At 44.2% G+C, this 13,654-nt stretch overlaps 1 protein-coding gene across 5 annotated transcripts in view; it reads left to right on the top strand.

Moving 5' to 3' along the window:
- IPPK (inositol-pentakisphosphate 2-kinase) overlaps window positions 1-13,654 on the top strand; it is a 55,993-nt gene that overhangs the window by 8,373 nt on the left and 33,966 nt on the right. For all 5 annotated transcript variants that reach the window (XM_036855732.1, XM_036855730.1, XM_036855733.1 and 2 more), the window contains 4 exons: window positions 1,718-1,813; window positions 4,734-4,800; window positions 6,892-7,013; window positions 8,398-8,487. In XM_036855732.1, the coding sequence (XP_036711627.1) occupies window positions 1,718-1,813; window positions 4,734-4,800; window positions 6,892-7,013; window positions 8,398-8,487 (375 nt within the window). The remainder of the gene's footprint in view (window positions 1-1,717; window positions 1,814-4,733; window positions 4,801-6,891; window positions 7,014-8,397; window positions 8,488-13,654) is intronic.

Below are 13,654 nucleotides of genomic sequence, written 5' to 3'. Positions count from 1 at the left end.
CAGGCAGTTCAGATGGAGCCTTGTGTTTCTATTCACTGAGTCAACCAGGCAGAGTACCGTGGACACCCTCAGAAAGCCATTGTTGTTCTGTTGTATGCCCGCTGACCACTGAGTTGCAGTGTCTCTCTACATTGAGGCGGGATTTCATTGTGGTGTTTATCTAAGTGGTCGCAGCGGTCAATATGTCATAGCCCTGTGGGATCCTTTCCTCTTTCATGGTCTGGGGGGAAGGAGGGAGGTCCAGAGGGGCTAGGTGTGAGCATAGGCTCTTATCTTAAAAGGGGAGAAAAGGCAGGAGCTGCAGGTCACACCCACACAGTGGGGGCAGGGCTGGTGGTTGTTGGGTGGTGAGTAGAAATTGGGCTCAAGATACGGGTGTAGGAGACATGAGTCACCACCTCACCTCGTTTGAGTTATGGAGAAACAGCCGGAAGAGAAGGTGAGGTGGATGGCTGATGGGTACCAATGGTGGCTGATTGTGCAAATGAAGGGCACACTTGCAGGTTAGCTTCATAGAAAGAAAAGCGGGGACTGTGGGAGAAAGCTGGGGGCTGCCGTCACAGTGGGGCTGCAGTGAGATCTGGGGGCAGTGTGGTTAGTGCAGAGAAGGATGGCACAGGATGGGAGGGTGCAGCGGCTGAAGAGAATTGTGCAGGGTGGTTCTGCTTCTGTGGGATCCAGGTGGAGACTAGAAACATCTTGGAGGCTGCCTCTAGCCCCCCTCCCCTCCCCTCTATCCCCGCTCAGGGTCTGCAGGGCCTAGCCTCGGTGAAGGGCCAGCCTTCTCTGCATGCCTCTATTTTCAGTTTTTCCTGTTTACATTTATTGAGGCAATGTCTTCCAAGGTAACAAGTCGCCTTTCTTTATTATATAAATGGCACTGTGTGATGCCAGCTGCATTATTTGTGGGGAGTTGTGTGTGTTAATTCTGTCAATAAGAAGAGCTTTTTGTCAGAAACCCTGTGTCCACAGCTCTACGTATGGAGCCACTGGGCGTGTTCTGGGGTTTTTTGTCAGGCTTTGTTCTAATACAGTAGTCCCCCGGAATGCAGACTGTGGTCTGCCTGTTTTATGGTGCCTGGGTGGCAGCTCAGACTGAGACCTCCCCAGAGCCTGAGCCATGTGTCAGGCACCTCCCAGCCTGCGGTTGAAGAAGACAGCCCTCTCACTCCTGAGCGAGACCTGTGATCAACCCTTTGTACTTCTCGCCTTGGGTCAGAGTGAGGGATACAGGAATGATTTCCTGTCTCACCTAAATCTCACAGCTTATTGATTCTTTAAGAACCTCTGAGGAGAAAATATTTTATTTCTACATCTAGAAGCTGAAGAATAAAATGTAAATATCTATTGATTTTTGGATGGGACAGATTTTTAAAGTCGAATTCCTCAGAAGGTGTGCACGGGCCGCTGGCGGAATCCACATGTGTTCCTGGTGGGGAGGAAGGCAGGGGCACAGATATGGTTCTCAAACTTACGGTTTCACAATCACATGGGGCCCTGAGTACAATGCAGAGGTGGGCCTGGGGGCCCTGTGGGACAGAAGCTCCAGTAAGTGTGGCATTCTTCATGGTGAGGCTCACCTTCCTCCAGGTCCAGGGCCACTGGTGGCTTTTTGTGGCCACGTACATGGCAGCCCTGTATGTGACGGGGGCTCGTGGTGGTGTCGGAGTCTAGGAGGTCCCGGTCGTTGAGGTCTTCTTGTCCTTCTCTTTTGCAGACCTCGGAAGAAATATTTCAGCACCTACAGAACATAGTGGACTTTGGCAAAAATGTCATGAAAGAGTTTTTGGGAGAGAACTATGTTCATTGTGGGGTAAGTGATTTTTTTTTTTTTAAATGTAGTCTAAATTCATGGGCCTGTTCTGTATCAAAGTACCAACTTCTCAATTATAGTTTGGAAGTTGCTTAATGATACCGCCCCCCCCACCCCCACTGTGTTAGTTACAAAGTTTCCAAGTGCTTTTCTCATTTGTTGCACTGTGAAGTAGCAGAGCAGATAGTGTTATTCCCATTTTCTAGCACGAGGTTCAGAGATACTTTGTCAGACCTTCACTTGCTGAGACGCCTGGTCTTCACCATCCTGCCCTCATGGAGGCATTCAGTTTGGTGAGAGCTCTCTAGTGAGGTCCAGGCAGCAACACTGACCTTCAGTGGGCACCTTTGAGCAAGTTAGGGAGAAAAGGGGACCCCCATGCTGGGAGGTGTGACCTGGTCTCGTGGGAGAACCCAGCTGAAGCCCATGTGGGGTGACGGCCTCCACCTACCTGCAGGTGGTCTGCGTTGCTGGCTTTTTCTGGTCTCAGTGACCGAGAGGAGTGCCTGTTACAGGCAAAGTCTGCTGTTCGGACACTCATGGAGAGGGCAGCGTAAGAAGCCACAGTGGACTGGCCCTGGGATCCTGGCAGTCCTCAGAGCCAGTGGCCTTGGTCCATGCCTGGGACAGCCATTCTTCTGTCTCCACTTTGATCACTGCTGCTTCTCTGCTTACGCTGGCCTGACTGCTCGTCTTAGATCAGAGCCCTGAACAGACTAGCAGGTTTGTCATTTTGAACAGAGAGAGCACTGCCTCTGTTTTGTAAATTCTGTACCTTGTGTCCATCCTGAGAAAAATGATACCAAGAAGGTTGAGTACAAGTTTCTTTGAAGCTTCAGCATTGCCTAGCAAAGTAGAATTTAAATGGTTCCCACGGCAAAACATCCTCCAAGGAGGGTCGTCCTTTGACAGCTTAGGAAGTACTGTGGGTGGTGTTGCTTTGGGTCGCTTAGGGCTGTAGTCTAATCTGTAGGCTGGGGCTAAGGATCCTCTTCCAGGGTGACCCAGAGCCATGGAGCTGGCAGTGTGGTGCTGGCTGTTGACTGGGGGCCTCAGCACCTCCCAATGTGGACTCTCTGAAGGGCTCTGAGCATCCTTGTGACTTGGCCCTGACTCCCCCAGTACACCATCTGAGAGGTGACATGTTCGGGAGTTGTGTCTGTCGTTTCCATGGCATCCTGGGCCCTTCACGGGTCAGCCCAAGGCAGTGTGGGACTACACAGGGGCAGAGGTCACTGGGGCCATCCTGGGGGCTGGCACCACCCCTAGTGAGGTCTCCAGCTGTCCTGTTGAATTGTGAAAGCCTGAAACCCACCACCTGTGAGAGCCTGAGTCTCTGAGCTATCTGCATGCTGGGTGCCACCTACTTCTTGGCCTGGACGGTGTGTGAGTGAATGCAGGTATGCCAACTACCAGTGTCCTTCTTGGGGAGAGAGCATGCTCATCTGACCAAGTGGAAGTGTTTCTCTGTCTCACAGCACTTGGGGGCTCTAGACCTTTCTTCTAGGAGGGGCCAGCAGTGAAGGAGAATGGTGAGGAGCTTGGGGTTCCAGCCAGTGGCAGCCTGGCAGGTGGGAATAGCATTAGGATGTCCCCCCAGGGCCCAGGGCGTGCTCTAGTTCCAGGTTTGATTCTGTTTGTCCACAGTGCACAAGGCTCTGGGCATATGAGGTGAGCCCACCAGGTCACATTTCGGGAATATTCATCCCGTTGACATACCTCCTTCGCGTGAAGACACTGCCAGAGTGAAACACAACCTGCTTTTCCTCCAGGTGGTTGTAGTGTCAAGAGAGGACTGCCACTCAGGCCCAGCACTGTTGAAATGTGGGATACAGAGCACATCTCTGGCCCGAACAAGACCATGTTCAGGCAAAATCAGCATTTGTAAATGATGCTGTTTTCTCTGACTGATGGCACGAGCTGGGTTAAAGTGGAGCCCTGGGGAGAGTGTTTCCCTCTTCTGTGTCCTGGGATGAGACATAACTAGCACAATGGTGAGAGAGCAAGGCTCAGACAGAGTGACAGACGCACCCCTTGTGCCCGTGCTGCCTCCGGCCCTGCCTGGCTGGTTTGGGGACTGGTCTAGGCCTGTCTTCATGTGAGCTGGAGGTTAGGTGGGACAGGGCATGATGGAGAAGGTGTGGCATGTAAGTGGACAGGATCCCAGCATTCTCATTCTAGGCAGGTATCTTGTGTCCCCTTGGGATTTCTTTAGAAGTCAGAATTCTGCCACCCTGGAAACATGGGGAAGATGATGAGCAATGTGGATTAAATAGAAACTCTTAGTTTGGGAGACTGCAAGAAATAGTAGAGAGTAGTTGCTCCTTTGTTTTTTGCCCAAAAGCACCAAATATTGGCCATCCTGAGTCCTGTGGCTGATGGCCGCCCAGGACGTCTCACCCAGAGATTAATATTTGATCAGACCCTGTTCCGTGAGCTGCTTCTCAGATGGAAATGTGAGGAGCCTCAGGTTGTCTGAGGAGATAGCTGGTGAGGAACTTCTTGCAGGCAGAGAACTGCCTCAGGCCCCTGCTCTGCCGTCCACAGACACTGAGAATGAGGATGAGGTCGCCGTGAGAACAGAGGAGCCGGGTGAGGAGCGCCCTGTGGAGACTGACTGTGGGTGACAGGGGCACGCTTCTGGCCACCACCACTGTGGACATCAGCTGCTCTGAGGAGGGCCTGTTCCTCTTAGTGCACAGAAACTTCAGCATCTCTGTTTAATCTGGACATGTCCTTAAAATAACAGAGCAGCTTTTATTTCTAAAACCCACGTACTGAGTATTTTTTTTAATGTGGTAACATATACATAACATAAAACTTACCATTTTAACCATTTTTAAGTGTGTGGTTCTGTGGCATTAAGTATGTTCACATTGTTGTGCATCCCACACTGAGTATTTCTTATTTGTTCTTACAGGAAGTTGTTCAGCTGCCTTTAGATTTTGTGAAACAGCTTTGTTTAAAGATACAGTGTGAAAGACCAGGTAAGGGTTTCTAACTTACGAATTTATAATATTTCATTTGAAATGTGTTTGACGTTATTACTCATGTTAGGTAGATATAGATATAGTTTTTAGCAATTCTTTTGCCAGGAACTTTATAATCAGGGGTAGAAATCCTAGGAGCTCATGAATACAATTCTGGGCATCAGATTTGCAGATCACTGCAGGGAATATATGACCAAGAACAAATTAATAAAAATAAAAATGCATTTGGGAGCCAAGAGGGAGCTGAAGGAGTTCAGGGAGACTTAGGGAAGGGAAGGTGGGCTCCAGGGGGGGTCCTGGAGGAGTCCAAAGGAAAACCGGGGTAGACCTGAGCCATGGAGGGTGGGCTAGGCCCTAGAGGGTGGCAGTCCTGAGAGCCTTCTCCCAGAAGCTGGCACCACCCAACCTCCTCATCCTCTTGAGGTAAGGTGGGAGACTTGAATTTGTGTACCTCCCCGCTTCACCTCATGTACTTCCCCACTATCACCATACATACCCCACCCCCCATCACCATACATGCTTTCCACCCATCACTACACATACCTTCCCCTAGTCACCTCCCAGACCTTCTCCCATCACCTCCTGTACCTTTCCCCACCTCCCGTACCTTCCCCAATCACCACAAATACGTTCCCCCATCATCTCCCAAACCTTCCCCCCATTACTTCCCATACCTTCCACTCATCACCAAACATACCCTCTCCCCATTACCTCCCATATCTTCCCCCATCACCACACATACTTTCCCATCACCCCCCAAACCTTGCCCCCCTTTACCTCCCACACCTTTCCCCCATCACCACACATACCCTCCCCCATCACCTCACGTACCCTCCCCGCAGTCACCTCATGTACCGCCCCACGTCACCTCACGTATTTTCTCTCAGTACCTCAGGTACCTTCCCTACACTTGATCGTGGCAGTAATGACAGTAACCATGTCAAAGCTTTTCCTTTCACAGTCAGAGGCAAAGATGTAAAATCTATGCTGTTGAGGAGTGAAATGTCTCCTCCTAAAGCACAGCCAGGCAGTCAGGGTGTGCAGTGAGTCAATATAAAATCCTTTCTGTATTTGATTAGGAAAATGAAAGATAACAGGATACTGTGCCCTGGAGCCCTCAGTTTGGGGAGCAGTGAGGAGCAGGGCTTCATGGGTGGAGAGGACCAACGAAGAGGAAGGAGGCAGCAGCTTTGTTTGAAGCCTGGACTGTGTCTTGGCTCTGTTTTCCCCATCTAGACAAAGACAGACTGAGGCCTGCTGTGGTTCTGCCATCTAGTTACTAGTGCCACACAGCATCATTAGTTTTATAATTGGCAGTTATACAACTTAACAGTAATAAGACCGTCCCCTGTTGTAATAATGACTCATAGTCAGCCTTGTTATGTGGAAGGAGGAAAGCTGACTTCTCCTGGGACCAAGAGGCCATATCTTATGTGACTGTCTACAATAGAGCTTCTAGCAGTCAGTGCTGAGGAAATATTGGCGTTTGCATATTCTGAAGGAAGCTTTAAAAGGAAGGTAGTGGCTGTTGCCTCCTTCCTCTCTGAGCTCCTGGGTTAAGGGAGTCACAGAATTGGGGGGCAGTTCCCAAGATCACCCTCACTCCTGATGACAGCTGCATGTTTGGGGGTCCCCAGGACCAATCTCAGGTCTGATAATTTGCTAGAAGCACCCACAGAACTCACTGTTATCCTCATGGTTATGGCTTATTACAGGTAAGGGACACAGATTAAAACCAGCTGAGATAAGAGGGGTTAGGGTTTTTTGCTGGGGCTTGGGCATATAGACACAGCTGACCACCTGTGTGGCTGCCCTCAGCCTCCAGCCCCTCTGGAGGTCAAGCTGATACTACAGGGCCCAAACTCCTACCACAGGTCACAGCATTATACTCATGTGACTCTAGGTCCCCAGGTAAACTCCTCAGGCAAGACATCCCAAGGCTTAGAGGTGACCTCTCAAGAGTGGAGGCCAAGGCCAGCCCTCTCTTGGGCAAGGCTGATCCTTCCCCAGCAGGAGTCCAAGTTGCCATGGAGTCATCTTGTCTCTCTTGCACTGATCCTCAGTTATTTTCCTTGCTCTGTTTTCCAGAATCTCGCTGTGACAAGGACCTGGACACTCTCAGTGGTTATGCTCTGTGCCTTCCCAATTTAGCCAGACTTCAGACCTACCGTTTTGCAGAGCACCGGCCGATTCTGTGTGTAGAGATCAAGGTGAATTTCTGTCAAGGGGGAAATGGTGTGGGGGAAAAGGGAAAGGTGGGTCCAGACTGTAAATCCACAAGTCATCTGCCTGGAGTGCACTTTGCCCATGCTGGGCCCCATGACCTAGGCAGCCCCCCAACTCCCAGAGAGTAGGCTTACTTCTTGCTCCTTCTGTGTGTGCCTCTTGCACCGTGCTATTCTGGTTCCTTACCCTGGCCAGACCTGAGGGGCATGGCTTCCCAGACCCCCAGATTTCGGCTTGTTTTCAGGTGTCATAACAGGGAACCAGCCAGGGACAAGCCCTAGCCGATGGCCACCAGAAGGAGGCATGGGTTCCACTCTGCTTATTTTCCTTGGAGGGTGCAGCTTGCCAGGGCCTGTCTTGACCTCCTTCCCAGCTGTGCCTACTTGGCTGCTTGGTGACATTGCATGCCATGCTCCAAGAGCTCAGCTTGAGGACCACCCTTTAGACTGGGTGACACTCTGTTCCTTTGCTTCTCAGGAGAGCCCTCCAGGAGGCATAGAAGCCTCTGTGACTCTCAAAGCCCTGGTTTGTCATGGCAGGAATCCTCAGGAGGAGGCAACAAAGGATGTCGCTTGTCTAGTGCAGGGCAGTGATTGCTGGATAAGGGCCAGGCCCCTGCTTCAGCTCTGTGGCTCAGTGTCCAGAGTGGCCACCTGAGTCTCCCTCAGGAAGCCTGCCAGATATCTTGTTATTTGTTTCCTTCCTCCAAACCTCTGGTGGTGACTTGTGGATCATGCTCTTGGCCCTGAGCATTCACATCCCTGGGTGTTCAGTGTGGACTGATGTTCTGTTTCTCCAACCAGAGGGTGAGTGTCTCAGGCGTCACAAATGATGGGCAGCGTGATCTTCAGTGCCCCGACGCTAGGCAGTGGTCTTTCATATTGTATGTGCCCAGAAATCATGGCTTTTAAAAGGCAACTAGAGTTTCAGATGTTCTGGGAGCCCAGCAACCATCAGATGGGCACCTTCCCATTCACACATTCTTATCAGAGGGACCAAGGGTTCTTCTTCTTGGGGCTGGAGTGTGTGGCATATCTGAACTCCTGGAGTCTTTCCAGTCTTGTTCTATGATGAAAACACAAAGCTACTCTGTGTTGTCAAGCTAGCAATTGAGGCATCACTGTTCTTCCCCAGTGAGAGTTCTGGCTTTGGATTCTCTAGCGGCAAAGAGATATTTATGTGATGCAGTGGGGGAGGCATCAATTCCCACTGGGGACTGAAGATAAAAGCAACTTTGGAGAATGTTTATATCTAACACTTGCTGATTCTCCTGGGAGCTGCACTTCATTATCCTGTAGTTATATGTCTACCTAAAGGTATGTGTTTTCTCCCTAAGCTTTTTTTCTTCCTTACTTGTTTATTTTGCAGCCAAAATGTGGGTTTATTCCTTTCTCCAGTGATGTTACGCATGAGATGAAGCATAAGGTGTGTCGTTACTGCATGCACCAGCACCTCAAGGTGAGAAGAGTTGACCAGCTGGGTTCCCTCCCTGCACAGAGCCTCGTGATGAATGGCTGGGCCACCTAGAGTTTTCAGAGGAGTAAAATAAAACATAGATATTATTTACTTTTTATTTCAAAAGTACTTTGTGTTCATCTTTTTCGTCTCAATTGAGATATTTGCATATCCTAAGATTTACACTTTTAAAGTATATGATCCAGTGGATTTTAGTTTATTCATAAGGTTGTGCAACCATCACCACTATCTAATTCCAAAACATTTCATCACCTCGAAAAGAAGTCCTGTGCCCATTAGCAGTCACCCCCTGTCCTGCCAACCCCTGGCAACCACCTATCTCTGTGGATTTGCCTATTCCGGACATTTCCTATCAATGGAATCACACAAATTATGGCTTTTTGTGACTCTCTTACTTAGCATAATATTTTTGAGGTTCATACACATTGTAGCATTTATCAGCACTTCATTCTTTTATGGCTGAATAATACTACATTGTATGGGAACATTTTGTTTATCCATTCATCTATTGATGGACATGTGGGTTTTTTCCTTTTGGCTATTGTGAATAATGTTGCTATAAATGTGCATGTACACGTACATATTTGAGTCACTGTTTTCAGTTCTCTTGGGTATATTCCTAGGAGTGGCATTGCTGGGTCTTAGGGAAATTCTGTTTAACTTTTTGAGGAAATGGCAGATTGTTTTCTACAGCTATAGCACCATTCTGTATTCCCACCAGCAATGTATGAGGGCTCCAGTTTCTCCACATCCTCGCTTGCACTTGTTATTGTCCCTGTTTGTGATTATAGTCATCCTAATGGATGTGAAGTAGTATCTCACGTGATTTTCATTTGCATTTCTCTAACGGTTAGTGATGTTGAGCATCTGTTCATGTGCTTATTGGCTATTTGTATATCTTCTTTGGAGAAATGTCTATTCAAATTCTTTACCTGTTTTTGAAATGAGTTGTTTGTTTTTTAGTTGTTTTAGGGGTTCTCTGTTTATTTTGGATGTTAATCTCTTTATCAGATATGTGATTTGCAAATATTTTCTCCCATTCTGTTGGTTGCCTTTTTACTCTGTTGATAGTGTCCTTTGTTGCACGAAAGTTTTAAATTTTGATAAGGTCTAATTTGTCTTTTTTTTCTTTCGTTGCCTATGCCTTTGGTGTCATATCCAAGAAATGTTTACCTAAACCAAGGTCATGGTGCTTTTCCCATATGTTTTCTCCTAAGAGTTTTATAGTATTAGCTCTTATGTTTAGGTCTTTGATCCATTTTGAGTTAGTTTATGTGTTTGATATTAGGTAAGGGCCCAACTTCATGTGATATCCAGTTTTCCCAGGACCACTTGTGAAAAGACCGTCATTTCTCCATTGAATGGTCTTGGCACCTTTATCAAAGATCTATTGGCCATATATGTGAGGGCTTATTTCTGGCCTTCTCTTGTATTCTGTTGGTCTATATGTCTGTCCTTATGCCAGTACCACACTCTTGATTGTTGTAGCTTTGTAGTAAGTTTTGAAATCAGGAAGTGTTAGTCTTCTAGCTTTGTTCTTCTTTTTCAAGATTGATTGTTCACGATTGTTTTGGCTATTTGAGGCCCCTTACAATTACATATGAATTTGAGAATTGGATTTTTCATAACTGCAAAAAAAAGACTTTGGAATTTTGACAGAAATTCCAGGAATCTGTAGGTCACTTTGGGTAGTACTGCCATGTTAGCAATACTAGGTCTTATAATCCATGAACACATGCTCTCTTTCCACTTACTTAGGTTTTCTTTAATTTCCTTTCAGCAATATTTTATAGTTTTCAGTGTACAAGTCTTTCACCACTTTGGTTAAATTTATTTCTAGGTATTTTATTATTTTGGAATATTGTAAATGTGGTTATAAATAGCTTCCTTAATTTCCTTTTTGGTTTGTTTATTGCTAGGGTATAGAAACACAACTAATTTTTGTGTGTTGATCTGGTACCCTACAACTTTGCTGAATTCATTTATTAGCTCTGGTAGCGTTCTTGTAGATTCTTTGGAATTTTCTATGTACGGTATCATGTCATCTGTGAATAGAGTTTTACTTCTTCTTTTCCAATTTAGATGTCTTTAAGCTTCACAATTTCCAAGACAGCAGCTGGGATTTTTGATAAGGATTCCAATGTATTGCAGATTAGTATGGGAAGTATTGCCACCTTAACAGTATTCATACTCTGTGAACACAGGATGTTTTTCCATTTATTTAGGTCTTTAATTTCTTCCAGCGATGTGATAAAGTTTTCAGCCTTTAAGTCTATGTGTCTTTTGTTGAACTTATTCCTAAATTTTTTATTTTTGGGGATGCTATTGTAAATGGAATTTTTAGAAATTTCATTTTCAGATTGTTTATTGCATAGAAATACAACTGATTTTTTAATATATATATTGTGATGAAATACACATGACATAAAATTTACCATCTTAACCATTAAGTGTACAGTTCACTGGCATTAAGTACATTTACATTGTTGTGCAACTGTCACCATCATCCATCTCCAGAACATTTTTCATCTTGTAAAACTGAAACTCTGCATCCATTAAACAACTCTACATTTCTTCCTTTCTCAAACCCCTGGCAACCACCATTGTAGTTTCTATCTCTATGAATTTGACTACTGTAGGGACCTCATATATGCGGAATCACACAGTATTTGTCCTTTTGTGACTGGCTTATTTCACTTACCATAATGTCCTCACGGTTCATCCATACTGTAGGTTGTGTGAAAATTTCCTTCCTTTTTAAGGCTGAATAGTATCCCATTGAATGTATATACCATATTTTGTTTATCCATCCATCCATTGATGGGCACTTGGGCTGCTCGCATTTCTTGGCTATTGTGACTAATACTTCTGTGAACGTGGGTGTACAAATATTTCTTTGAGACTCTGCTTTCAGTTCTTTGGGGTATATACCCAGAAGTTGAACTGCTGGATCATATGGTAATTCTGTTTTTAATTATGAGTACAGTATCGTATAGAAATAGTAAGAGTGGGCATCCTTATCTTGTTCCTGATATTAGGGGTAAAGCTTTCAGAATTTCACTGTTGAATGTAATGTTCTCAATGTGAGTTTGTGAAAGATGTTCTTTTAGAGTTTTTTTGTTTTGTTTTGTTTTTATTAATCATGAAAGAATGTTAGCTTTTGTCAAATGCTTGTCCTGCATCTGTTGAGATGATCATGAGTTGTTTTCCTCTTTCTATTAATATGGTGTATTACATTGATTGATTTTCGTATGTTGAACCACGCTTGTATTTGATTGATAAATCCCATTTGATGATAGGTGTGTAATCTCTTTAATATGCTGCTAATGTGGTTTGTTAGTTTTTGTTGAGGATTTTTTCTAGAGGGATATTTGTCTGTAGTTTTCTTTTCTAGTGATGCTTTTGTCTAGTTTTGGTACCAGGGTAATAACTGGCTTCATAGAATGAGTTAGGAAGTGTTTTCCATCTTTTACTCTTCAGTTTTTTGGAAGAGTTTGAGTATTGGTGTTGATTCTTCTTTAAACATTTGGTAGCATTCAGCAGCAAAGCCATCTGGTCCTGGGGTTTTCTTTGTTGAAAGATTTTTTTTAAGTCTTTATTGAATTTGTTACAATATTGCTTCTGTTTTTTTATGTTTTGTTTTTTTGGCCCCAAGGCATGTGGGAATCTTAGCTCCCTGATCAGTGTTTGAACCCACACCCCCTGCATTGGAAGGTGAAGTCTTAACCATTGGACTGCCAGGGAAGTCCCGGTTGAAAGATTTTTGATTACTGATTCAGCCTTTTGTTATGTCTGTTTAGATTCTCTATTTCTTCTTGAGTCAGTTTTGGTAGCTGTATGTTTCTAAGAATTTGTTCATTTCATCTAATTTGTTGGCATATAATTGTTCATAGCATTCCTCTAAAATTCTTTTTATTTCTGCAAGGTTGGTAGTAATGTCTTTTCTTTCATTCTTGGTTTTAGTCATTTGAGTCCTGTCTTTTTTTTTTCTTGATCTAGCCAAAGGATTGCCATATTTGTTGATCTTTTCAAAGAAAGAACTTTTGGTTTTGTTTCTTTTCTCAAATTTTCCCTTTCTATGCTCTTGTTTCATCTGTCTCTGCTCTAATCTACTACTTCTTTCTCTCTGTTTGCATTGGATTTAGTTTGGTCTCTAGTTTTTTAGGGTAGAAAAGTAGGTTATTGATTTGAGATCTTTCTTCCTGTTAATATAGGTGTTTACAAGTATAAATTTCTCTCTAAACATTGCTTTCTCTGCCTCCTATAAATTTTTTTATGTTGTATTTTCATTTTCATTTATCTCAATTTATTTTCTGACTGCTCTTTTGATTTCTTATTTGACTCATTGATGATTAGGAATGTGTTTAGTTTTCATGTATTTGTGAGTTTCTCAAATTTCCTTTTATTATTTGTTTCAAGTTTCATTCCACTGAATTTGCAGAGTCATATCTTTTAAAATTTATTGAGACTTGTTTTGTGGTTTAACATATGGTTTCTCCTTGAGAATGTTTCATGTTTACTTGATTAGAATATACTCTGCTGTTGTTGAGTGGAGTGTTCTATAGATATTTGTTAAGTCTAGTTGGTTTATAATGTTGTACAAGTCTTCTGCTTCCTCGTTGATTTTCTGTCTAGTTGTTCTACCTATTGATTTAACATCTTAACCTAAACAATCTAACTCGATAACAATTCAGTTTCAGTAGTATACATAAACTCTGCTCCTATATAGCTTTGTTGTCTTCCCCCTCTGTTGTGATGTTATTGTCATACAAATTACATCTTTATGCATTGTACGCTTGTCAATACAGATTTCTATAATTGCCTTATGCAGTTATAATAATTGCCTTATGCCATGCAGGGGATATTCTGTCTTTTGAACCAGGTAGAAGAAAAAAGTTACAAACAAAATATATTTATATTATCCTTTATACTTACCTATGTAGTTCCTTTACCCAGTGCCCTTTATTTCTTCATGTGGATCATAGTTACTGTCTAGTGCCCTTTTAGTTCAGCCTGAAGATTTCCCTTTAGTATTTCTTGTAGGGCAGGTTTTCTAGCAACACGTTTTTTTACGTTATTGTTTATCTGGCAATGTCTTAATTATTGCTTCATTTGAAAGGATAATTTTATAGACAAGACTTCTTTTTTT

Source organism: Balaenoptera musculus, chromosome 6 (genome assembly GCF_009873245.2).
Source record: "Balaenoptera musculus isolate JJ_BM4_2016_0621 chromosome 6, mBalMus1.pri.v3, whole genome shotgun sequence".
Taxonomy (NCBI): domain Eukaryota; kingdom Metazoa; phylum Chordata; class Mammalia; order Artiodactyla; family Balaenopteridae; genus Balaenoptera; species Balaenoptera musculus.
Note: the sequence above shows the minus strand (reverse complement) of the source record. Positions and strands in the feature narration are given on the sequence as shown.